This window comes from Malania oleifera, chromosome 10 (assembly GCF_029873635.1).
Source record: "Malania oleifera isolate guangnan ecotype guangnan chromosome 10, ASM2987363v1, whole genome shotgun sequence".
NCBI lineage: Eukaryota > Viridiplantae > Streptophyta > Magnoliopsida > Santalales > Ximeniaceae > Malania > Malania oleifera.
This window is the reverse complement of record NC_080426.1, coordinates 4,768,133-4,794,554: the sequence shown is the minus strand read 5'-3', so window position 1 is coordinate 4,794,554 and position 26,422 is coordinate 4,768,133. Positions and strand designations below refer to the sequence as shown.

The following is a 26,422-nucleotide window of genomic DNA, read 5'->3' as shown; positions in this document are numbered from 1 at the left end:
CACACCTGAATCAAAGAGCACAACAACCTTATTTGAAAGTACATAAATGTTATCTGTAACCACATCTCCTACGTGGTCAGTGTCACCCAGAGTCATAGAATACACCCGCGCCTGGGTCGTGCCTCTCTGATAGTTCCCACGGGGTGTCTGATTACCTCCCTGAGGCTAATGAGGTGTAGTTGCATTGACTGTTGTTCCCCGGTAATCACGAGCTATGTGGTCAAGTTTGCCGCACCTAAAGCAGACATTCCTCTTCCTCCAGCACTCCCTCAGATGCCTTTTATCACAAGTAGAGCTAATAGGGTGTAATGGGGTACCCTAAAATGCCCTTGGGGTACTGTAGTTTACAGATCACGATACCGTAGTTCCCTTGGGGTCTAGGTTGATTTTGTGTATGCTATACGGTATCAAAGTTATTATTATTATTATTATTATTATTATTATTATTATTATTATTATTATTATTATTATTATGTGGGAAAAAAATATAGCAGAATTTTGGGGTCGTTACAGTGTGGATGTATACATTCGGTGTTCCTAATGATTTTTTTTTTTCAAGTACGATTGAAAACAAAGTTCAATTAAAACTCATTTGCATTTTTCCCTAATAGATTGTTCTAATCTTCTTGGTGTCAAATCAAACATTTTATTATACAACACTCCTAAAGAAGAGAAATGTCTCCCAAGGAGCTAGATTGTATTTGAGTCAATATTTAACTATCTGGAATAAAATGGAATTGAATTAATTTTTATTTTTTTACGTGTTCATCATATTTTTATTTTATATTTTACTTGGCCCCAATTCATTCTATTATGATGTACTAAACAAGTCATAAATGTTTTTTAGTTTTAAAATTAATAACCCTCATTTATTCTCCATTTAATAGATGCTAGTAGGGAACCTCAAATGAACATGTTAAATGACTATTTTAGTTTTTTAATATTATGATATTATGACTTTAGCCGTAACATGTTATTATAGAAATTATAATTTAAAATAAAAAAATAAATTATAAATTATTTTAGTTCAAGATGTAATTGTTCAATTCATTTTGACTATTATCTCTAATGAAAAATCTGGGTGTTTAAAATTTAATTTTTATATTTAAATTTGTGTGAATTTGTATAAAATGTAAATAAAACTATATTAAATTGTATTACAATGCACATAAATACAAATATAAAGCATAAAATCGATGCCCCGAACACATCCTAAATAAATTACTTAAGTTATGTTCTTATCATACTCCCAGCTGATGTGTATCTTAAGATGCATTGGATTATGAATTGAAGAATAAAAAATTAAATTGAATTTATGGTAGTTGCAAAATATGCAATTAATCTATGTGTAATCTATGTATTTAACGAATGAGTTTTCTTTTTTTAAAAGTCCAACACATAAGTAGCTTAAATTTTGGGAGAGCCATTGTAATAAATATATTATAATTTATTTAATTGCACACAATATTTTTTTGGTTCTTATAATTTTATTTTATGTTAAATTCAAAACTCTCAAAATTAATTAGCATTAGGATTTTAGGTGCCAAAAATTGTATAATTGTGATTATTTTCATTTTTAAAATTTAAGCTTTCCATCCATCAATATTCTATTTTGTGATGATAAGAAAATGTGCACTCTTATGTTTTTATCGAATGAAACCATTCTACTAGTCATATTTGTGTCAATCAATTTTGATGAGTTCATTTTCATTTGTATTGGAATTCCTTTAAAATATGTGGTTTCTTCTATTAAAATTTTTTCTTGGATGGAGATAAGGTGTTAGTAATGTAAGGGATCTAGGAACAATAATCACACACACAAGCAAAACAAGCACACAAAATAAGAATACCAGATTTACGTGGTTCGGTCTAATCTGACCTACATCCACGAAGTACACCAAATATACTATAAGTTGAGAGAAAAACAAGAGGAGGAGACACACACTCAACTTAACTCTTCTCACACTCTTTTTTCTCTCACATTCAGTACTCTCACACTCCTCGCTCACTCACTTCATTTGCACACTTCACACAACACAAATGTTCTTATTTATATATACATAGGATAGATATAGAAGGAAATAAGTTATTATAGAAGGAAATGAGTTATTACATTCTAATGGGATAATGAGCACGTGGTATTTAATGGATTATTTTAGCACGTTGTTGGAATATTGCCTCAAGGATTGAACAACTGGAACTGAAATCCAAGGCTACACAAGTTAAATAAGAAGAAGAGGAGATGAGTTATTTAGTGTAGTTATAATTAGATAAGTTAGTTAGCTTATTAGTTATCTTCTTGTTCTTCATTCTTGTATTATATAAATACAGTCATGTACTCTGTATTTGATATATAGAAAATATTCTTCAGTCCATGTAAAATTTAACATGGTATTAGAGCAATACTTCCCTTTCGCATTCTTTTTCAGTTTCAAGAAAACCATGGGAGCTTTGTTTTTCTTTTCTTTAATAATCTTTTCATAGCTTTTGCATTAGCCATACCTGCAACTCCAAATTCTGCTCAGTACAAATATTCACAAAGGTCTGAAGGTGAACAGAGAAGCTGATGGTTTAGCATTTTCTTTCTGCAAAATGAACAACACTTCTCGGCATTATTCTTGTATCGAATTGCAAGCCCCAAGTGAACATTGAATTGGCATTTTCTCTGGTCTTTACAAGGAAATATTTTTCTTCTGCAAAAATTGTATTTTATTTTTACATTTCTTGGAGAAATTCCAGAAATGACTTCTGTTGAAAATTCTACCAACTCTCATACTTATCATCGCATGATCAACCCTTCGGATGATTCATCCAGTCCATATTATTTGCATCCAAGTGATAATCCCGGTGCATTACTCATTTCTGAGATCTTTAATGGCGATAATTATATCGCACGGAGTCGATTGATCATCATTGCTCTAATAGTAAAAAATAAGGCAACATTCAATAATGGTTCGATTCTTGCTCCTCCTATAAATCAGTGTTCTCTCCATACTACATGGCTACATGCAAATAATCTAGTTCTTTCTTGGTTAATGAATTCCATTTCCAAGGAAATAAGGAATAGCCTTCTTTATGTTACATCTGCTATTGATCTTTGGAACGAGCTGAAAACAAGATACTTACGAAGCGATGGTCCGAGAGTCTTCCACCTTGAAAAATCGCTAACTTCCATTACTCAGGGTTCTTTATCAATTACTAAGTGTTTTAATTCCTTCAAATCATTATGGAACGAGTATGGTAACTACTGACCATTCCCTATGTGTAGTTGTGGCAAAATGGCAACTTGCACCTGCAACCTGTTTGATTTTTTGCTGGTTAGACAGCAATATGATTATGTGTTAAAGTTCTTGATTGGCCTGAATGATTCCTACACTCCAATTCGAAGCCAATTGCTTATGGTTTCACCATTACCAAGTATGGCCAAAGTATTTTCTTTACTACTTCAAGAGGAAAGTCAGAGACAACTAAACAATGTTGTTAGCAATGAAACTCATGCTTTAATTGCCAAACAAAACATTCAGCCATCTATTCTTTCTAAATTTTCAAAAGATAAACAAAAGAGATTTTCTTTATACTGTACACATTGTGGATACAATGGACATACAATAGATAAATGTTTTCATCTTCATGGTTATCCTCCTGGATGGACTGGACCAAGAGGAAAAAGGAAACCACCTACTACACATGTTGCCATGACAACTTCCGAGCTCTCCATTCAACAGAGTAATAAGGATCAAAAGTTCTCTTTTACTTATGAGGAATTCAATAAATTTCTAGCACTTGCAAACTCTACTTCATCTCCAATATCTACCCAAACATCTTTCCCAGCTGTCAACATTGTTACTTCTCAAATTTCTGGTAACCCTTTGAATCTTTGCTATTCTGTTTCTTCATGCCTACAAAATGTATACTCATGGATTCTGGATACAGGTGCAACAGACCACATGATATGTTCACCATTATTATATTCCTCTCCACTTACACCAATCAACACTTCCATAAATTTGCTAAATGGAAACTTTGTTCCAGCTTCACACTTTGGCGGTATTTGTATTTCAAACATACTATCTTTACATGATGTGTTATGTGTTCCTAGTTTTTCTTTCAATTTGCTATCTGTGTCTAAATTGACAAAGCAATCTAACATTTGTGTTTCTTTCTTTAACTCCTACTGCCTTCTACAGGACCAATTAACAAAGAAGATGATTGGGATTACATTTGAGAATCATGGACTGTACCACCTATCTTAAGTTCCTTCAAAGGCTGCTAATCACAACCAAGCCAAGTTTCATTCTTCATCTTTGGCTTCAGCCATTACCCAAAATCAATTAGATACTTGGCATTACAGACTTGGCCATGTTTCTAACTCAAGGTTACCTTATCTTAAACAGCTGGAGTCATCCATATCTTTCAATACCACACATGTTTGTGATGTATGTCATTTAGTAAAACAAAGAAAACTCTCATTTCATGTATCTCAGTCCTGTGCAAATAACAAGTTTGTTTTGATCCATTGTGATATATGGGGACCATTCAATGTTATTTCCTATTCTGGTTTCAAGTATTTTCTTACTATAGTTGATGATTATACACGTTGTACTTGGGTATACATGCTCAAGATAAAATCTGAAGTTCCTTCTATCCTTAAAAATTTTTGCACAATGGGAGTAACTCAGTTCAGTGTTCCTGTTAAAATAGTGAGATCAGATAATGGTTCTGAATTTCTTTTGACTCAATTCTATAATGACCATGGCAATATACATCAAAGAAGTTGTGTGGAAACTCCACAACAAAATGGAGTTGTGGAAAGAAAACATCAACATTTATTAAACACTATCAGGGCCTTACTGTTTTAAGCAAATATGCCTTTAACTTTCTGGAGTGACTATGTATTAACTGCATCTCACATCATAAATAGAATTCCAACTCCTCTTCTTAACAACAAAACACCATTCGAAATGCTTTTTGATAAACCTCCTAATCTTTCCCACCTCAAAGTATTTGGTTGTCTTTGTTTTGCATCAACACTCACAACTCAGACATAAATTTGATCCACGATCTACCAAATGTTTATTCCTGGGTCATTCTTCTGACATAAAAGGTTACAAATTAATGGAACTAAATACCAATAAGGTTTTCATCTCGAGAAGTGTAGTTTTTTCTGAAAATATTTTTCCTTTTAAGATTTTTCAATCTAATCCTGAATCACATACCTTCTTATTTCCTCCAACAGCTTCTACATCAAATTTCTATTTTTATTCTTCTAATATTTCTTCTAATCAAACTCCTCCATCATCTCCACATTCAACCATCAATCATCAAACATCTTTGAACAATGATCCCATCCCAAATATTGTTTCATCACAACTTTGAAAATCTTCAAGAATTACACGAAAGCCAAGCTACTTGCAAGATTTTTATTGTGGTACTGCTTCCCAGGTTCCACTTGCAACCCCATCATCTGCTATTGCTGATTGTTTTCCTAATGAAAGTATTTTATATACCATATTTGATTATATTTCTGAAAAGCAATTGTCTCCTTCTCATAAAGCTTTTCTAGTCTTTATTTTAGCCTCCACGTAACCCAAAACTTACAAATTGGCTACTCAAATACCTGAATGGCAAGCTGCAATGCAAAATGAATTAAATGCCTTATAATTAAATAAGACTTGGGAACTTGTTACTCTTCCTAAAATAAACAGACCATTGGTTGTAAGTGGGTATTTCAAATTAAGTATAAGGCAGATGGAACCATTGAGAGGTACAAAGGTAGATTAGTAGCTATAGGCTACACTCAACAAGAAGGGTTAGATTTCTTTGACACTTTTTCTCCTGTAGCAAAAATAACTTCTATTCAATTATTACTTGCTATAGCTGCTATTAAAAATTGGCATCTTCACTAGCTGGATATTAACAATACATTCTTACATGGTGACTTGCATGAAGAAGTTTATATGGACTTGCCTCCTAGTTTGGTTGTCAAAGGAGAAAATAAGTTTGTAAACTTCTAAAGAGTTTATATGGTTTGAAGTAAGCTTCTAGGCAATGGTTTGCTAAATTGTCCACAACATTGCTTGCTTATGGCTTTACTCAAGGTACCTATGATTGTTCTTTGTTTATCAAAAAGTCTAAATCATCTTTCATAACTTTATTAATCTATGTAGATGATATTCTTTTGGCCAGTGACAGCTTAAATGAAATACAGTTGCTTAAATCTTTTCTCCATGACAAGTTTACAATTAAGGACTTGGGGGAACTCAAACACTTTCCCGATTTGGAGATAGCCAAAACTAGAACTGGTATATATGTTTGTCAAAGGAAATTTATTCTCGACATTCTTGAACAAGCAGGAGTTCTTGGCGCCAACCCAGTAGCTTTTCCCATGGATTCAAATTTAAAATTCACTACTTCAAATGCTGATTCGTATGAGGATCCTTCAGCCTATAGAAGATTGATTGGGCAGTTGTTATATTTAACTTTAACTCGTCCTAATCTTGCATTTTCAATCCAAGTTCTCAGTCAATTTTTAGCCAAACCAGCAGTTAATCATTTCAAAGATGCCATTCGAGTTCTCAAGTATTTAAAGGCAACTCTTGGCCAAGGGTTATTCTTCCCAACTTCTTCAGAACTGCAGCTAAAAGCTTTATGTGACAGTGATTAGGCAGGATGTATTGACACTCCAAGGAGTGTCACTGGTTTTGCTGTTTTCTTGGGTGATTCCCTAATTTCTTAGAAGAGTAAAAAGCAAGCTACTATCAGCAAGGTCCTCGGCTAAAGTAGAATACAGGGCCCTTGCTTCAACAGCTTGTGAAATTCAATGGCTTCTATATGCACTACATGATTTGCATATTATTCATCAATAGCCAGCTTTGGTTTATACCGATAGTAAATCAGCCTTGTCCATTGCTACTAATCCTGTCCAACATGAGAAAACCAAACACATAGAGATCGACTGCCATCTCATTTGAGAAAAACTCCAACAAAATATCATAAAACTGTTCCATGTTCCTTCACGATTGCAGTTAGCAAACATTTTTACAAAAGCCCTCAGCTCTCTTCCTTTTCATCATAATTTTCGCAAGATGAATATTCACAATATACATGCTCATCTTGAGGGGGGGTGTTGGAATATTGCCTCAATGATTGAACAACTAGAACTGAAATCCAAGGCTACACAAGTTAAATTAAAAGAAGAGAAGATGAGTTAGTTAGTGTAGTTATAATTAGATAAGTTAGTTAGCTTATTAGTTATCTTCTTGTTCTTCATTAGTCATGTACTCTGTATTTGATATATAGAAAATATTCTTCAGTCCATGTAAAACTTAACACACGTAATGAATTTGATCAAAACCCCCACCCAATACTTAAAGGATGCTGATGTTCAGATATTACAGAATTTGAAAGTGCAAATTGTGAATAAAAGAAATAAAACTATGTAAGGTGTGAAATGGCTAAAACCGAGGCAAGGGATGTTGAAACTTAATTTGGATGGGAGCAGCTTGGGGAACCCAGGGTTGACGGGTGGTGGTGGCATCCTTAGAGACCATATAGGTTCTTTTAATTTTGGTTTTTTAAAGTATTTTGGTTCTTGTTCAAATAATGAAACTGAATTGAGAGCTGTGATTGAAGGAATAAAGATTTGTAAATATTTGGGCCATACCAATATTGATATTGAGTGTGATTCAAATATTGTAATAAATTGGATAAGATCCAATAAGTGCTCATTGTGGTATTTGTGAGATTATTTGGAGCAATTTATTGGTTTATTGGAGGGAGTTGACTTTTCGATAAATCATTGGTATAGAAAAGGGAACAAAGTAACAAATGCTTTGACTTGATAAGGTGCTATGGGGAGGAATAATTTGTTTACAAATAATAGTCAACTTCCTAGAGTTATCAATGGTTTGTATAAACTGGAGAAGATGGGTACGACTTATATGAGATATGTTTAGCTGATTTCCTATTGGTATTGGTTTATATATGAGGTTTTTTTCTTTCGTTTGTTTTGTTGCGTGGGGTATTTTATTGGTTTGTAGGTCTTTGTTTTGTTTTGCTTGGGCTTGTAGCCCTGTTTTGGTTGGATGTTGGTATTATTATTGGGAGGTCTTTAAAGTTTTTTTTTTATTGTAATATCTCATTACTTGTCTTGTAACCACGGTATTTCTCTATCAAAAGTGAGGATATATTAATAAATAAATGGAGGTGTTGCCCTTATTTGAAAAAAAAAAAAAGTAATGAATTTGACACATGACGGTAGCTCATCCTCTTTAAGGCGCTTTTATTTTCTCCGTTTTCATATTTTTTTTCATTTCCATTTTTATTTCAGCTTAACAAGTAAGATATTACTATCTAATATTTTACATCCGATACGCATGCATTAATTAATAATTAATGACAATTAGGAATTAAGGGACAGGAAATAAATTAAGGGAAACAAGGCAACAACATTGCTTTAAAATTTGTGAAGAATTAATTAGTTGCTTCTCCCTTGGAGAATAAACCAAAACAAATAATCACACAATTAATTGCTATGAATTACGAGCATATTTAAGATGATGTGGCAATTCTAAAGTCTTCACGCTTATCCCTTTTCTATAAAAAAAAAATATAAGTATTTCTTATCAAAGATATTTAAAAAAAATATGTGTAAATAAGTATTGTTGTTAAATATTATCTATCTCAAATATTGAAAAAAAAAAAAAAGAAAGAATAAAAATCTATACAAATGCAACTGAAATCTAAGAAAAATAAATATCAATGACATGTCATATTATTTTTTTAATAATCTATAACATATTTAACTTATTTTTTTTTTGTTTTTCTTGCTGACAAACAAATAATATTTTGCTCTTTTTTATTTTCTTTCTTTCATATTTTTAAACTCGATCTAAATGGAGTTAAGTCACAAAGTACAAATTATTGTGTTTGAAGTTAACAACAATAAATTTAAATTTTAAATCTAATAAATATGTGAATAAAAATATGAAAAAAAAAAAGAAATTGAGAAGTATTAAATTTGAAGAATTTCTAATATTTTGAAAACATTACTTCATTCTTTGAATTTTTGACAACCATCCAAAAACTCTTTTGTTGCGTTTGTGAGCATGAATTTTAGATCTAAAATTTTGATTTGAATTGATACGAATAAATTTTAACACAATTTTACATTATATCTTATCCAAATCCAATGCAAATCCAAATGTAAGTTTTTTCAAAATATAAATTTAGATTATTATTTTATTTAAAAAACTACAAACTAGAAATTACTTGTTTTATTTTATATAAAATTTTAAGTTGTGTTTTGTAGTATGAATTTCAAATTTTGGATTTGTACTTGTAAACGTACATAAATACAGAATTATATTATGTAGTCTTTATGAGCATGAATAAAGTTTGACTTTGTGCTTTGTATGATAGATTTGAAAGAAACTCATTAAATTTTATACTATATTTTACTCAACTCAATACAAATAAATTTATGGTATGAATTTTATATTCTTAAACACATGGTTTAAATTTTATTTTAATTTATATAATTTTAAAATTTTAAAATTTTACACTATAAATACGAAGATAATGTTAGAGAGTATGAATTTTAAATTTTAAAATATTTAAAATTTTATAATATATTTTATTTAAATCTAAAATTTTATTCAGACAAAAATTTTATGCTTTCCTTAAAAAATATTTTCAATTGATATATGTCATCTTGAAAAAGCTAAATATTTCAATCGCAAATTGAACGTCATTCGTTGAATTGTGAAACAAAGTCGAGGGTGTTTTTGGAAACACGTGTCCTTACAAGCTGACAGAGCGCGTACGTCTTAAAGTTCACCCTTCCACTTTATTTAAATCCTTCCCCAATACCAGTAACCGAGCAAGCCCTGTCGCCGGAGAAGCACTTCTCGACCGACGATTTCTCGCTTTTGCTAAGAGAGACTACTCTGTCCGACTGACATTGGCCGGAGAAAATGCAAGCCCTAACTATTTCTTACCGCCCTTTTCCGTCCGGCACCACCCTGTCTCCGCCGGCCACCGCCGTCGTCGCCAGAACAAGCACTGCTTTTCTTGCACGCCTTCGGCCGATCAAATGCGTGTGTAGTGCACCGGCCTTAGGTACGTTTGTGTTTTCCGAGTCCTCTGTTACTGTTTCTGCAGTTCTTCCTTAACCCCACGCCGGTTGTTCGGTTCGCGGGAAAAATGCGCGAACAGAAAAAGAAATTAATTATTTTTGGTATCATATGTCGGTTCTTTTCGTTTCTTTCAATTCAAATTTGTAAGTTTCAAAACTGCTGATGTCTTTATATTCTAGAATTTTTGAAGCAACTGAACGGAGCTACATTTGTTTGTCTTTTCAGTAATTTTTCTTTTTGTTCTGCTTTGGTTTGTGTAGCGGATGACAGTGCCGTGAAGTTTATGGAAGCGTCTAGAAACGGAAACATAGTTCCTCTTCACCGGCGTATGTTCTCAGACCACTTGACTCCGGTTCTGGCTTATCGGTGTTTGGTTAAAGAAGACGATCGGGAGGCTCCAAGCTTTCTTTTTGAATCTGTCGAACCAGGTCTTCGAGCTTCCAGCGTGGTAAACTAAGAGCGCTCTATATTTTGAGTATAGGCAATTATGTATATAATAGTAGAATCTTTGAGGATTTTTTTTTTTTTTTGGTCCCTTGGCATATTTGGTATTTTGACTTGACTATTTATATTAGGGGCGTTATAGCGTGGTTGGAGCTCACCCTGCAATGGAAATTGTGGCGAAAGAAAACAAAGTCACGATAATGGACCATGAAGAAGGGCGTTTAACGGAGGAGGTTGTTGAAGATCCAATGTCGATTCCGAGACGGATCTCTGACACTTGGAAACCTCAGTTGATTGAAGAACTACCTGATGCATTTTGTGGTAAGAGGGCTAGGTAGATTGTGTTGAGAACAATAAAACAAATAAAACAAATACTTGATTAACTTGAAACTTTTCTTGAAATAGGGTATTAAATCTAATGTTTGATTTAATAAGAAGTATAAACTCCGCAAAATGATATGGAGTGCTGGTGAAATTTATAACTTTTTATGCCCGTGTACATGATTACAAACATGGCACACGCCTATGATTAATTCATATGATGGCATGCATTCCTGATTATATTATTGTACAGGACATGCTAATGCCAGTATTTAAGAAGTAGAATGATTAATTTGTTGAGTTATGGCTCATTCTAGAAGCCTACCATTGCCATTGAAGTCTTCAATGGTAGGCTATTTTTTCAAAGGTAGGTGATTAGTGGTTGTAATAGTGGTATTTCCTAACCTATATGAACCCATCACCTCCATTTGTAATCTCATCCCAAAATTTGTCTACTTCTCTCTTATACACATTCTCTCTTCTCTCTCTCATTTTATAATATTTCTACAATAGAGAAATATTGATTGATAGTGTCCGAGGGCGTAGGTACAATTAGCCGAATCTCGTTAAATTCTGGTGTTCTTCATTTTATCTATTCAGTAGTTAACTTTTGTCGGGTATAGTTGTAGTAATATATTGTGTGAATTACATGTCTAAGGAAAATTCTGTCTAGGAAAGAGGGATTTAAGCGGTCCGTTGTGACCCCCACTTCCCTGGGAATTTACCTGGTGTAATTTTGCACAATTATTCACTCTCTATTTACCTGTACAATAGTAAACTGTGGTAAAGTTAGGTGGAACAATCTCAAGTTTCACAACAATTGGTATCAGAGCCAAGGTTATTCTTAGTATGCTCTGTGGTTGCAGCTTAGTTTGATCTTCCACATCAGAAAAGTTTTCCTTGGGCTATTGGCATTCCGCATCGGCAGCTATTGAATAGCATTTATGGCAGAGATGGCAGATAGTGCAAAAGCATCCACATCAAACTCGTCTATTTTGGCAAGAACTACTGTGACAAATGCCAGATTTGCAGTGGAGGTTTTTGACGGCACCGGTCATTTTGGGATGTGGCAAAGTGAGGTTCTAGACGCTCTCTTTCAGCAAGGTCTAGATATTGCCATTGAAGAAGAGAAATCAGAAGATATTGAGAAGAAAGAATGGGGGACCATCAATCGGTTAGCATGTGGTACAATTCGATCGTGTCTTTCAAGAGAGCAGAAGTATGCATTCTGTAAGGAAACTTTTGCAAACAAGTTGTGGAAGGCACTGGAGGAAAAGTTTTTGAAGAAAAGCTCTCAGAACAAACTCCATATGAAGAAGAGACTATTTCGCTTCACTTATGTCTCGGGTACCACTTTGAATGATCATATCACCAACTTTAATAGGTTGGTTACTGATCTAGTTAATCTGGATGAGACTTTTAAAGATGAAGACTTGGCTTTGATGTTGTTGGGATCCCTTCCTGAGGAGTTTGAGTTTCTTGAAACTACTCTGCTCCATGGAAAGGATAAAGTGTCTCTTGGCGAGGTTTGTGCTGCTTTGTACAGCTATGAATTGAGGAAGAAGGACAAGCTTGAAAGCACAAGTGGAGCCAACGAGGCTCTAGTAGTTCGAGGTCGTTCACAAAGCCAGAATAGTAGAAAGAAAGAGAGATCCAAGTCAAGGTCCAGACCAAACAAAGATGAATGTGCCTTTTGTCGGGAAAAGGGGCACTGGAAGAAAGATTGTCCGAAGCTAAAGAATAAAGGCAAACCTGATAAAGGAAAGGCCATCTCAAATGTGGCTGAGTACGAAGATGGAAGCTCAGATCTTTCGCTTGCTGCTACGCCATCAACTAGTTCTTCGAGTATATGGCTACTAGATTCTGGGTGTAGCCATCATATGTGTCCTAATCGGGATTGGTTCTTTGATTTTAAAGAACTAGAAGGTGGAGTCGTCTACACAGCAAATGATGTCCCTCTTACCACACATGGGATTGGTTCAGTCCGTTTGAGGAATCAAGATGGATCAATCAAAATATTGACGGACGTTAGATATGTACCAAGTTTGATGAAGAATCTTATTTCTGTGGGAACCCTAGAATCAAAGAAATTCAAAGTAACAGCAGAAAACGGAGTCATGAAGATCATCTCTGGTGCACTCATGGTAATCAAGGGAATTCGGAAGAACAATAACTTGTATCACTATCAAGGTCGTACAGTTATTGGGACGGCAGCAACAGTTTCTTCTGATGATAAAGAAATAGAAGCAACTAGGTTATGGCATATACGCTTGGGGCATGCAGGTGAAAAATCCTTGGGACTTCTTACAAATCAAGGATTATTAAAGGGAGCAAAGACCTGCAAGTTAGATTTCTGTGAACATTGCATCAAAGGGAAGCAAACAAGAGTGAAATTTGGTACTGCAATCCATAATACCAAGGGTATTTTGGATATGTTCACTCTGATGTGTGAGGACCTTCCAAGACAACTTCACTGGGAGGAAAACACTACTATGTGACCTTTGTTGACGATTTTTCTCGAAGAGTATGGGTGTATACTATAAAAACTAAGGATGAAGTGTTAGGAGTCTTCCTTAAATGGAAAAATATGGTGGAAACTCAAACAAGCAGAAGGATCAAGTGCCTTCGTACAAATAATGGTGGAGAATATAGAAGTGATCCATTTCTTAAAGTTTGCGAAGATGAAGGTATTATTCGACACTTCACAGTGAGAAGGACACCACAACAGAATGGAGTGGCAGAACGTATGAATCGAACATTGTTGGAGAAGGTTCGGTGTATGTTGTCCAATGCTGGGTTGGGTAGAGAATTTTGGGCTGAGGCTGTAACATATGCCTGCCACCTCATCAACCGCCTACCATCTACTGCTATTTGTGGTAAAACACCATTGGAGAAATGGTTTGGAAAGCTTGCTACAGATTATGATTCCTTACATGTATTCGGTTTCACTGCCTACTATCATGTCAAGGAATCAAAGCTGGATCCGAGGGCTAAGAAAGCAATCTTTATGGGAATCACCTCTGGAGTAAAGGGATATCGTCTTTGGTGTCCAGAGACAAAGAAAATAATCTTCAGCAGGGATGTTACCTTTAATGAATCTACTTTTTTAAGAAAGGTGACAACAGAAAGTGTTGAGCAAAAAGATGGTGCTCCAAAACAGGTGGAGTTTGATAGAAGAATTGTTTACCCAAAAAATGAAGACTCTCCTATGGTAGAAGAAGAGTCGCTTGTAGAAGAGGTTTCAACTCAAGAACCTCCACAGCAACATGAATCTATTGCATTGAGTAAGCCAAAGAGAAAAATTAGAAAGCCTGCTCGCTTTGTTGACATGGTGGCTTACGCATCTCCAATTGCAAACGATGATACTCCTGTTACTTACAATGAAGCAATCCAAAGTTCGGAAGAAGAAAAGTGGAGGGAAGCCATGAATGAAGAAATGCAGTCCCTTCATAAGAATCAAACATGGAAGCTTGTTAGTCTTCCGAAGGGAAAGAAGGCAATGGGGTGTAAATGGGTATATACAAAGAAAGATGGATTTCCTGACAAGAATAGTGTTCGCTACAAAGCAAGGTTGGTAGCTAAAGGCTATGCACAAACGGAGGAAATTGATTACAATGAGGTATTTTCTCCAGTAGTAAAACATTTCTCCATTGGAATCTTATTGGCTTTGGTAGCAAAATTGGATATGGAACTAGTTCAATTAGATGTAAAAACTGCATTTTTACATGGAGACTTGGAAGAGGAAATCTACATGACTCAGTCAGGAGGTTTCAAAGTTGCTGGAAAAGAAAATATGGTGTGCAAACTTGAAAAATCGTTGTATGGATTAAAGCAATCCCCAAGGCAGTGGTACAAACAATTTGACAAGTTTATGATGGGGCAAAAGTACAGAAGAAGCAAATATGATCACTGTGTATATTTTTGCAAATTACAAGATAGATCTTTCATATATCTTCTTCTTTATATTGATGATATATTGATAGCCTCCAAAAGTCAGACAGAAATTGACAAACTGAAGGCTTAGTTGAATAGGGAGTTTGAGATAAAGGATCTAGGCGAAGCAAAGAAAATTCTCAGTATGGAGATAAGTAGAGATAAGAAATTGGGGAGGCTTTGTTTGACTCAAAAACAATATTTGAGGAAAGTACTGAAGCGTTTTGGTATGGATGAGAAGTCAAAACCTGTTAGTACTCCGCTTGCTCCTCATTTCAAGCTAAATGCATCTATGTCTCCAAAAACTGAAGCAGAACGAGAATACATGTCAAAAGTACCATATTCAAGTGCTGTTGGTAGCTTGATGTATGCCATGGTGTGTACAAGGCCCGATATTTCACAAGCCGTTGGAGTTGTGAGCAGGTATATGCATGATCCTGGAAAGGAACATTGGCAAGCTGTGAAATGGATTCTACGATACATTTTGTATACAGTAGATGTTGGACTAATATTTGAGCAGGATAAGCAAGATGATCATAGTATTGTTGGATACTGTGATTCCGACTACGTTGATGATTTGGATAAGCATCGGTCAACTACAGGCTATGTTTTTACTCTTGCAAAAGCGCCGGTTAGTTGGAGGTCTACCTTACAGTTAACAGTTGCTTTGTCCACTACAGAGGCAGAGTATATGGCAGTCACAGAGGCTGTGAAGGAGGCAATTTGGCTTCAAGGATTGATGAAAGATTTGGGAATTGAACAAAAGCACATCAAGGTGCATTGTGATAGACAAAGTGCTATCCATCTAGCAAAGAACTAAGTCTACCATTCAAGGACAAAACACATCAACGTTCGATATCACTTTGTTCGAGAAATTCTGGAAGAAGGTGGAGTAGTAATCCAGAAGATTCGAACCACTGAGAATCCTGCTGATATGATGACAAAAGTGGTGACTGTGATCAAGTTTCAACATTGCTTAAACTTGATCAACATTGTTGAAAATTGAAAGATTTGCGCTACAAGCGCGTTTGAAGACATTATGGAATCCATGAGAGATGTTAAGAGATGGAATTTCGCCAAGGTGGAGATTTGTTGAATTATGGCTCATTCTAGAAGCCTACCATTGCCATCGAAGTCTTCAATGGTAGGCTATTTTTTCAAAGGTAGGTGATTAGTGTTTGTAATAGTGGTATTTCCTAACCTATATAAATCCATCATCTCCATTTGTAATCTCATCCCCAAATTTACCTACTTCTCTCTTAGGCACATTCTCTCTTCTCTCTCTCATTTTGTAATATTTTTACAATAGAGAAATATTGATTGATAGTGTCCGAGGACGTAGGCACAATTAGCCGAACCTCGTTAAATTCTGGTGTTCTTTATTTTATCTATTCAGTAGTTAACTTTTGTCGGGTATAGTTGTAGTAATATATTGTGTGAATTACATGTCTAAGGAAAATTCTGTCTAGGAAAGAGGGATTTAAGCGGTCCGTTGTGACCCCCCACTTTCCTGGGAATTTACCTGGTGTAATTTTGCACAATTATTCACTCTCTATTTACCTGTACAATAGTAAACTGTGGTAAAGTTAGGTGGAACAATCTCAAGTTTCACAACATAATTAATTTCACTTAGGCTTAAATGCTTGATTTTATTGTTGAATTATTGTTCTTTTAATTAAAATGTAATGTTGTGAGCATGCAAATGATGGTGCATTAGGGACAAATTCACTGTGCTTGAGCAAAAAAGGGAAGTACACACAGATAATTTGGCGTTACTGTTGTTTTTTATGGGTTTTTCCGAGTCTGTGAGTACTTGCAAGTTGCAACTAATATCCTAATTATTTCTAATTAATGATCTAACAAAACAGCAACTTCAGGTTAGGGATACAGCATAATACATCATTGGAATCATTTAGAATGTGAATCTAGGAAACAATTGTGCATAAACAAAAAGCTATTCTGTTATTCATTAGCTAATATAAATGAAAATTTTGAATATCTGTTCTAATATTTGTTTTCTAGTGTGAATGACAACTTTGACTGTGATATTTGGAATATTTTGGATCATCTATGTTCTGAATGAACGTTAACTGACTTATAGGAATGTGTGAGATACTTTGCACATTCTTGAATTACATGCGACAAAGTAGGTGGCCATTCAATGCAAGTTGAAACGGAGTATTCTTTTTCGGTAATTTGTTATTCTTCAACTCTATATTAAAGGCTACGGATAAATTAAAGTAATTTATTTAAAGCATCTGATTTGAAATATTTTTCCCGCAATTTGATTTGCGAAGTTCTTTACCATTTAAAGGAAGAAAGATAGCTTAGGGGGTCCACTATCATTCGAGTTTATCTCATCTTCATAATACTTTCAGGTATAAATCTTCAGCTGGATTGTGATTATAACTTCTGTTATTTGGATTGAGGACTGCATAATTTATCATCACTTTGATTAATGAAATATGTTTTTGGAAAGTGTAGTTCATCAATAAAAAATGGGCTAAAAAAAATCTGAATGTGTTGATGCTGTCATTGGAAATCATTTAATGAGGCTCATATTGTTGTTGGCTGCTCTCAATAAATGCTATATGTAACTGGAGTGCTAGCCGGCAAGCATATCCACTCCTGTCACTTAAGTGATATTTGTGCTTGAGAACATTTGCATATCAAAAGTGGCTTAGAGGTGGATGAAGAGGCTTTAATTTGATTGTTCTGGAACTATGGTGTGGCATATAGCTGATGTTGCCTTTAATAGTCATAAAAGCAGTGATTACAGATTCCATATTGCTCTAATGAAGATTGCCCTGTGAATATGTTAGAAAAATGCTGTGTATGAAGAAATTATAGAAATAAATAGCATCAGTGATAGATTTCGAAGTTAGAATATAGGTAGGACATATGGGAGGACAAAGGGACATAAAGAAGTTAGAAATATAGGTGGGCGCATACAGGATTATTCAACTGGTATTATTATTTTTCAGGTTTAGTCTGTGACCTCCAAAGATTAGGATATGGGGACATGGCTGAGTAGTAAGTTGTCCAGTTCATTCTCAAAAAATTGTTTCATTTCGTGTTCAAAAGCTCATACATTTCTTCCTTTTTTTGGCCATACACACTTGCTGTGCAGGTGTCTTACAATAGGCGTGTCTGGAATGTTCCTCATGCCCATATCCATGCCTGCAGTGCCAGGACGATGTTTGGCTAGGAAAGGTTGTTCACATATCTTTGAGTATATTTGTATTGTGTGTGTAGTGAGTGGAATGCCTGCGCATGCAAAGAAAAGAAACCATATTGTGTCTATACCTAAAAAACAAAGTAAGAACACACGAACACACAGAAACCATAGTATGTCTATCCATACACTCCCATATGCCCTGCCTTCTTTTTTCATAGGAATGCTCTAACCCAGATTGCCTTTTTTTTTTTTTTGAACCTTTCTTTGAGTCTCAAAATTGCTGTGTCCTTTACCCTTTACTCCTGCATCTTCATTATTTATGTTGTGGAGATAATATCTGAGTATATAAGTGAATTTCTATGTTAAATTATATCTTTCTATGTATAATGGTTTTCATGAATTCTTTCGTGAGAATTATCTAATTGTATATAGAGGACATATCATTTTCAAATTTTCATATATCCCATTTTATTCATAAAAAATTGTATTGCTACGTATACCATTTAAATGTTGAGTGCCATATGGTGATGGATTACTGTTATGGACAGGTGGGTGGGTTGGTTATTTTTCATATGACACGGTTCGTTATGTGGAGAAGAAAAAGCTATCATTCCTTGGGGCACCAAATGATGATAGAAACCTTGCTGACATTCATCTAGGTCTCTATGATGATGTAATTGTGATTGATCATGTAGAGAAGGTATTCTTGTTTTGACTCATCACAAATGAATAAGCTCTAATAATAAGTGTTATTTAATATCATATTTATTAAGAATTTATCAACTATTATTTATATTTTATTTGAGTGTGCATTGAATGTTCCTTATAACAAGTGTTATTTAATATCATCTAAAATAAGTATAAGTGATTATTGGGGGGAGGCCTGAGAGAATGCTCCACAATGCCATTCCTATTTTGCTAGAGTTTTGAATTTTTTTATTCAACAATACATGGACAAATGGGATCTTCCTCCTAAAAAATTCCTACGAAATAAATGATTGGTATAAATATATTTCATTTTTCTTAAAAAATAATAAAATGTTCACTTTTTCCCTAAAACCAACCGAATCAAAATATGAATGATTAGGTATGTTGTACTTTTATACTAAAAGAGAATCATTTTAAAAATCGAAGTAGGACATGCAGGCTCACACCAGTCAATGCATGGATTAATTATTTAGCTGTATTACACATAATTTGTTCCGTTTAAGCATCTTACCTGGGTCAGGGATCTTCTTTCACATATTATCTTCTCTGCTCCAAATTGATTGTCCATTTTATTCACAACCTTAGAATATATGACAATATCTCAACACACAAATAAAAACAAATTGCTTTCCTATTTTAGTTTTGCAGCTATTATTATTTTATTTTTGAAAATTATTATGCTCATTTTTTAGCAATTACATAGTCTTAACAATCATGAAATATCAAAACCAAAACAAAAAAAAAAAAAAAAATGAAAATCATAAAACATGAAATATCCTCTAGCTACTATAATGTTCAAGTAATATTTTAGATGTCTTCTTTTATTCGTTTACTATTTTTTTGGAGGACTGAAACCCCTGTAATCCTTGTAATTGCTCCTTTCTCCCAATAATATTTCTTATTTATCTGAAAAAAAAGTATACTGTGAAAATTTTGGGTTAAATTGAAAATCTTTCCTTTTTTGTAAAGCTCCTTCAAACTCTTTTTGAATAAACATTATTCATAGTTACAATTTTTACTTGTTCAAGTACATGAGTGATTTTTTATTAAGTTTTTTTTTACATTGTACAAAAATACTTTTGAAAATTTTCTAACACTAAGGTTCCTAAGTGATAAATTTGAGAAGAAGTGTTATACTTACGTCGTACAGGATCGTGCTAGTTTTTTTTATTTTTAAATGTTGTTTGTATGCCTAATTCTTCAGAGGCGCTGTTATATGGTTTAAAAAGTTGAATGTACTTGTAATGAGAAATTTTCTTGCTGCTTATTTCTTTATTGTGAACATTAACTTATTTTAATCATCAATTTTTTAAAATAGCATGCCAATATTATAATGAAGTTTTTATAGATGTCATCATGATCAATATTATGTTGCAATGTTATTTATATTAAGTTATATTATATTTACATGTTAACATTAAGTGTCGAAAAGTAACAAAATATTCCATATAAAAAGAAACTCTATAATGCATTGTAAATAATTAATAAATTAATCTGTGCATTGCACATGCGCATAGCAGGTGTTTTATGTGTGTATATACAAGGGAGATTGCTTTGATATTAAACTTCTTAGATATTACAGCGATGCTTGTTGATATTACATTTGTCTATTTGCTAACTATATTTGTTCCTTTTTTAATTATATCACAAAAAAGTATCATATTCTCACATGATGATTGTATCAATAAATTATTTTTTTTAGTGGCTTGGACTACCTTCAATTTGGTAAAATTCGTAAAGTTTCTTTAGTCATTCTGGTTAAGCACTTCTTGGTTATTTTGTCATCCTCAGAAATCTCATGTGATTCATTGGGTACGGCTTGATCGATATTCCTCTGCTGAGGAGGCTTATGTTGATGGAATGAGACGATTGGACATATTGATGTCGAAAGTACACAATATTGAGCCGTGAGTACTGAGTACTTTGTACTATTTTCTCAGTAATGAGTTTTTTATGGGAATGTCACACTTGCTAACTTGATTTGAATTTTTAGGCCAAGGCTATCTCCAGGTTTTGTGGACTTGCATACTCAGCAATTTGGCCCTCCTTTAAAGAACTCAAACATGAGAAGTGAAGACTATAAGAAAGCAGTACTTACAGCTAAGGAACATATATTGGCAGGGGATATTTTCCAGATTGTATTAAGCCAACGTTTTGAACGCCGAACATTTGCTGACCCTTTTGAAATCTACAGGGCATTGAGAGTTGTGAATCCGAGTCCATATATGGCCTACTTGCAGGTTTGTGTTCTTCTTTGAAACCAATTATAATTCCATTATACTTAGTTAATTATGTTAATTCAATGATTCTAATTTAACTTTTTAATTTGTTTTGTATTTCTCTGTCAGGCTAGAGGATGTATTTTGGTTGCTTCAAGCCCAGAAATTCTAACTCGTGTGAAGAAGGTGGCCTGATAGAATCCAATTTTGTCTTAGAATTGAGATTCTTATTTTGAGTATACCACTACTTGTTTGGCTTAGAAATATTTATCCTCATTCATACTATTGCAAGTTTGCAGATGCACGTAGAATTTAATTATATCATTCACTTGTTATTAGTCATTCACAAGGATCTGCATTCTTTTATTCTTGTGTGCAGGAGAAGATTGTGAATCGACCATTGGCTGGGACAACTAGAAGAGGGAAGACGCCTAGTGAAGATTTGATGTTGGAAAGATGGTTGCTAAGTGATGAAAAGCAATGTGCTGAACATGTTATGCTGGTTGATTTGGGAAGAAATGATGTTGGAAAGGTTTTTTCTTTTCAATACTGATTTCATAATTCTGTAGACATTATCTTGCACCATTTTCCATGATTGCATAAATTGGAGGAAAAGGATTCATATAGCCGACCCCACCTAGTGGGACTAAAGGCTTGATTTTTTTGTTGTATTATCTTGCACCATTTAGTTTTCGAATATGCACCACAGATAGCCTGAACTCATTCTTTAATTGGAAATGATCCTTCCTAATCCTATCATGGTGCATGCATCATCTAACATTTCTTTTCCCGGTTCCCCATAGAAATCCAGGTGTTCATGAACAGGCATTTCCTTTCTCCATGTTTTCTCAGAGTTGGCGTGGCTTTTCTTTCTGAACATAATCTGAATAACCAATTTCTCTTTCAACACTAATTGTTGATGCAGGTTTCAAAATTTGGTTCAGTGAAGGTGGATAAGCTTATGAATGTTGAGCGGTATTCCCATGTGATGCACATCAGCTCCACGGTAAGACTTCATGCTTCCAGTATCTGAATGTTCATTGATTTGTAAGATGAATTGCTCTTGTTTGAGAAAGCAATATTTGGAATGCATAGATGTTCCTTTAAAGATAATATCCTAAGATTGTTTATTTTAAAGTTGCCTGGGGCTTAGGACCCTTGTACATGGATCCTTTATGCATCATGTGGAGAACATTGATATGTGAGGGTTGCATAACAGGATGAATGTACGTCAGTGGTTGGCAATGTAAATTACGACTAAAAAAGTTTTTAAATTTTGCTGGCATCTCCATTTTGTAATAATTTGGAAGTTTTTTCCAACTGATGGGGGAGCTTCTGGAAAACTTTGAATCAGCAGTTGGTGGCAGAATGCAGTCACTCTCAAAATGCCATATGTAAATTGAGGTAGATTTGTTGCCTGCAAGGTGGATAAATTATTAAGATATGAATTTTGGATATAATATATATCATGATATGGATGAAATATCTTCTGTGTTTTGTTCGTTCAATCTTGCAGAGTTTGGCATTTGAAATGTTGCTTGAAGTAAAATCTCACCATTTTAAGTGCATTGCTTTTGTGCGTGTTCTGCTTATGACTTATGAGGCAGCATTAGTGCTCCCAAAAGATAGCAATGGCTTCTTGGGTTGGGCTAGTGCGGTAATAAATCCTTACTAGAAAAGGGAAAATACTTTTTAAATGCAGGATTTTTATTTATTTTTTGGTTTGTGTGTGTATAGTTTTATAAAATTTTGTAATTTCAGATGCAAAAGAACTGTTGATTGAATTATCATTCAATGCAGTTTCCAAATATCTATTAATCTGAGAAGATGAACCAAAATTCATTCATGTTAATATTCATAACTTCTGTTCACAGAACATTACATTTTTTTCCTGGCAGGTTACAGGGAAATTGCTTGATCACCTCACTTCTTGGGATGCTCTTCGTGCAGCATTGCCTGTAGGAACAGTCAGTGGAGCACCAAAGGTTTAGTTTGCTTCTTCTGCTTTAAGTCAATTATCTTTTTGATGTTTGTGTTGGCTCTGCATTGGTGATAAAATATGCCGAATCAATGAAACTCACTTTAAGCTGGTCAAGTGTCCCTAACTTCTGATTTGTTTGAGATGGGTTAAGGAACAGATGAGGTGTCCTACCATGTCTTTCAAGCTGTGACAGATGTAAAGGCTATGGTGTAGTTCTTTGTGTGAAATATTCTAACTGTTGAGAAATCTCTCCCTTTTTCCTTTCTCTCTGGCAGTTGAGGCATAGAAAGTTAATTGATTTTATCAGCTCTTGCTGACACATAAAACATGAGCGTTTAGAAGGAATTAAGCATTGAGATAATTATAAAGAGATTCAATTAGATACTATAATGCAAGGCAGTTGTTGAGGATTGCCTAATTGATTCTGTCAGCTCAAATTTATGATCTTGCTATTCAAATTCCATATGGGCCATGTATAAGAAGAGATGTTTCTTTGCTGCCCTGGCTGTGATAAGAGGATTTATGTTTGGCTGCCTTAATATCATGTCAGAATTGAAATAAATTCTTATATAAAATACTGATGTGCAGCTAGTGATTGTATCTGATGTTGCTACTCATTAGCTACCTGGATGCAATTATTGCCAATAATCAAGATAAAATTTTTGCACTGACCATCTAATGCAATGGGATGCAGGTGAAGGCCATGGAGTTGATTGATCAGCTGGAAGTGGCAAGGCGTGGACCTTACAGCGGAGGATTTGGAGGTGTTTCCTTCTCTGGTGATATGGATGTTGCTCTAGCACTTAGGACCATTGTATTCCCTACTGGAACCCGTTATGACACCATGTACTCCTACAAAGATGCCAACCAGCGGCGTGAATGGGTTGCTCACCTTCAAGCTGGTGCTGGTGTTGTGGCTGACAGTGATCCTGACGATGAGCAAAGAGAATGTGAAAACAAAGCTGCTGGTCTTGCTCGTGCTATTGACTTGGCTGAATCAGCGTTTGTTAACAAATGATGCACAATTTTATCGGTCAGTATAGAAATTTCACTTATGGCCAAAGTTTTCTGAAATGCTGTCTGCTCTGTGGGGGTGAAGCATGTGCTTGGGTTGAAGATAAAAATGTTAGCTGGAGATGACAAAAATGTTAGCTGTTTATTGAGAGGACTCTCCTTTTATAATCTGCAAAACTTTTCACAGAATCAGAATTCTGTCTTTTGTTGTGCTCGAGTACTTGGTGTTTTATGTTCACAACAAAGTAAAAGAGGACAGGCATCAATTGAAGGGAGAAAGATAAAAAAGAATGATGGCATCTGAGGGTTTTTAGTAATTTATTAATTAAATTGTTTTCAATCCTCAAATGATGGCTAGAAGTGGACAGCTTGTTGTAGTGACGTAAAATGCAGTTAAAACTGTGAAAAGAAATTAGTAAGTAGAGTAAACATGTCTAAACTACTAACTGCCAAATTAAAATTAATTCTCAAGATATATACAACAGGAAAAAAAGACAAGAATTTTGGATTTGGGAATGCCTCCATGGAAGGACTCTTTAGAAAATTTAATAGAAGAAAATAAATAGATTGTGAGTGTGGAGGGGGTTCTTATTAAATTTGTCTCCTTAGCTCGGATGACATTCATACTGCGATCTCTCCTTCCCAAACAGGTGTGTATTGAGAAAACTAGAGGAAAATCAGGAGGCGCAAATTGTGGATTAGAGCTGCATGTTGTTGTTCCCTATAACTTAGTTTGACTTTGCTTTATTTGGAAAGACAAGCCTCTGATTTACAAGAAAACTAGAGGAGCCGCTTGCTTCTTTGGAGTCTGAAATGCAGATTATAAGGAGTAGATAGCTGCCCTCTATTGATTTGGTTTCCAATATGTTGTACAAATTCAGTTTTCTGTCTTAGCTTTTGTATACATATTCGGAGAAGACAACTTGTAATTTTCAATTCAATCAATACGAATTCATTGGTAACCAAATTGGTAGCCAACACCAAATATTCTCTCTTTTGATGTGGTATCAGAGCAAGAGCTTTGAATCTCTCTGTTCTACTGATCCTAACATCCCACCTTCATCTCAAAATCTTCTTTCTTACCAACCCCCATTATGGCTGAACCTCACCAACCTAAAGATGAATTTTCCAATCCCTATTTCCTACATCATGGGGAGAGCCTTGAACTTGTTTTAGTCTCACAACCGTTAACCCTTCATATTTATCATGCTTGGAGTAGAGCTGTGTATGTAGCTCTCAGCCAAAAACAAATTAGGCTTCATCAATGGCACCATCACAAAGCCTACTGATACAGATGCTAAATACCCGCAGTGGTAGAGATGCAACCATATGATCCTATCTTGGATCACCAACAGTCTCTCACCTGAGATTGGTGGATTCATCATGTGGTCAGACTACGCATCAGTAGTATGGGATGAGCTCAAGAAAAGGTTTGCAAGGTAAGAAATAACAGAGTTTTCATGCTTGAACAGCAGCTGTCAACAACTATACAAGAAAAAAATCCATCCAGTGTGTACTTTTTCAAGTTGAAACTCATCTGGGAAGAGATAATGAGGTACGAAGAACCTTTCAAATGCTCAGTAGTGGACTGTGGCGCTGTTTCGATGCTGAACAAAAGGCTCGAGAGAAGACAAATAATGCAATTTCTTATGGGATTGGATGACATTCATGCAGACCTAAGGAACCAGATTCTATTGAAGGACCCACTGCCCTCACTAGATGATGTGTTCAACCTTGTTCTACAAGGAGAGGCGAATCATGAGCTTACTAACTTGGTCCAAAATATTTTGGAACCTGTAGCAATGGCAGTCAACAGTGGCAGACCTTAGAACCAGAAGGGAAATTCCAAGCAGACAAAAGGAAACTACAAGGGATCAGGTCCTAAGGAGAGAGCATCATGCACGAAATGTGGGAGAACAAATCATACCGTGGAAACTTGTTGGGAAATCCACAGATGCCCTCCAAACCACAAACTGTATGAGCCATGAATTGGAGGCAGGAACCAGCAGAAGGTGGCCAACAATTCATCATCAGATGAAGGCTTGGGAGTGACAAATCTGAACATCTTGCCAGATCAGATACAACAGCTCATAGCCCTTTTGCAATGCCAAATTCCACTCCATCTAGCAGCAACTCAGAAAATCAAGGTACAAATTTACCAAAACATAACGGTAAGCTTCTTGCTGCTTCATCTATTTCCTTGAGACATTCTTTGAGCTGCACAAACAACATTACCAATAGAAGTGCATGAATTCTCAACAGCGGGGCAACTGATCACATCACATGATCTCTTGATCTACTCACACAGAAAAAGCCTTTGGAAAATGTCTCGGTTAACCTACCCAATGGCACTACGGTACCAGTTTCACATATGGGGACTCTCATCATTTCATATGCTCTCATTCTAAAAAATGTCCTATACGTACCTAACTTCCATTACAATCTCATTTCTACAAGTCAGATTAGTCGAGACCTAAACACTTGTTTC

General features: G+C 34.8%; 1 protein-coding gene across 3 annotated transcripts in view; it reads left to right on the top strand.

Moving 5' to 3' along the window:
* The first annotated feature begins 9,876 nt into the window (after positions 1 to 9,876).
* LOC131166991 (anthranilate synthase alpha subunit 1, chloroplastic-like) overlaps positions 9,877 to 26,422 on the top strand; it is a 39,190-nt gene continuing 22,644 nt past the window's right edge. For 2 of the 3 annotated variants that reach the window (XM_058125700.1, XM_058125701.1), the window contains exons 1-11: positions 9,877 to 10,119; positions 10,397 to 10,584; positions 10,712 to 10,901; positions 18,561 to 18,712; positions 20,512 to 20,627; positions 20,714 to 20,960; positions 21,069 to 21,125; positions 21,319 to 21,471; positions 21,865 to 21,945; positions 22,838 to 22,924; positions 23,615 to 23,953. In XM_058125700.1, the coding sequence (XP_057981683.1) occupies positions 9,975 to 10,119; positions 10,397 to 10,584; positions 10,712 to 10,901; positions 18,561 to 18,712; positions 20,512 to 20,627; positions 20,714 to 20,960; positions 21,069 to 21,125; positions 21,319 to 21,471; positions 21,865 to 21,945; positions 22,838 to 22,924; positions 23,615 to 23,938 (1,740 nt within the window). In that variant the 5' untranslated portion in view covers positions 9,877 to 9,974 and the 3' untranslated portion in view covers positions 23,939 to 23,953. Of the gene's footprint in view, positions 10,120 to 10,396; positions 10,585 to 10,711; positions 10,902 to 18,560; positions 18,713 to 20,511; positions 20,628 to 20,713; positions 20,961 to 21,068; positions 21,126 to 21,318; positions 21,472 to 21,864; positions 21,946 to 22,837; positions 22,925 to 23,614; positions 23,954 to 24,584; positions 24,920 to 26,422 lie in introns of those variants that run through there. The other variant, XM_058125702.1, reaches the window with a different exon arrangement.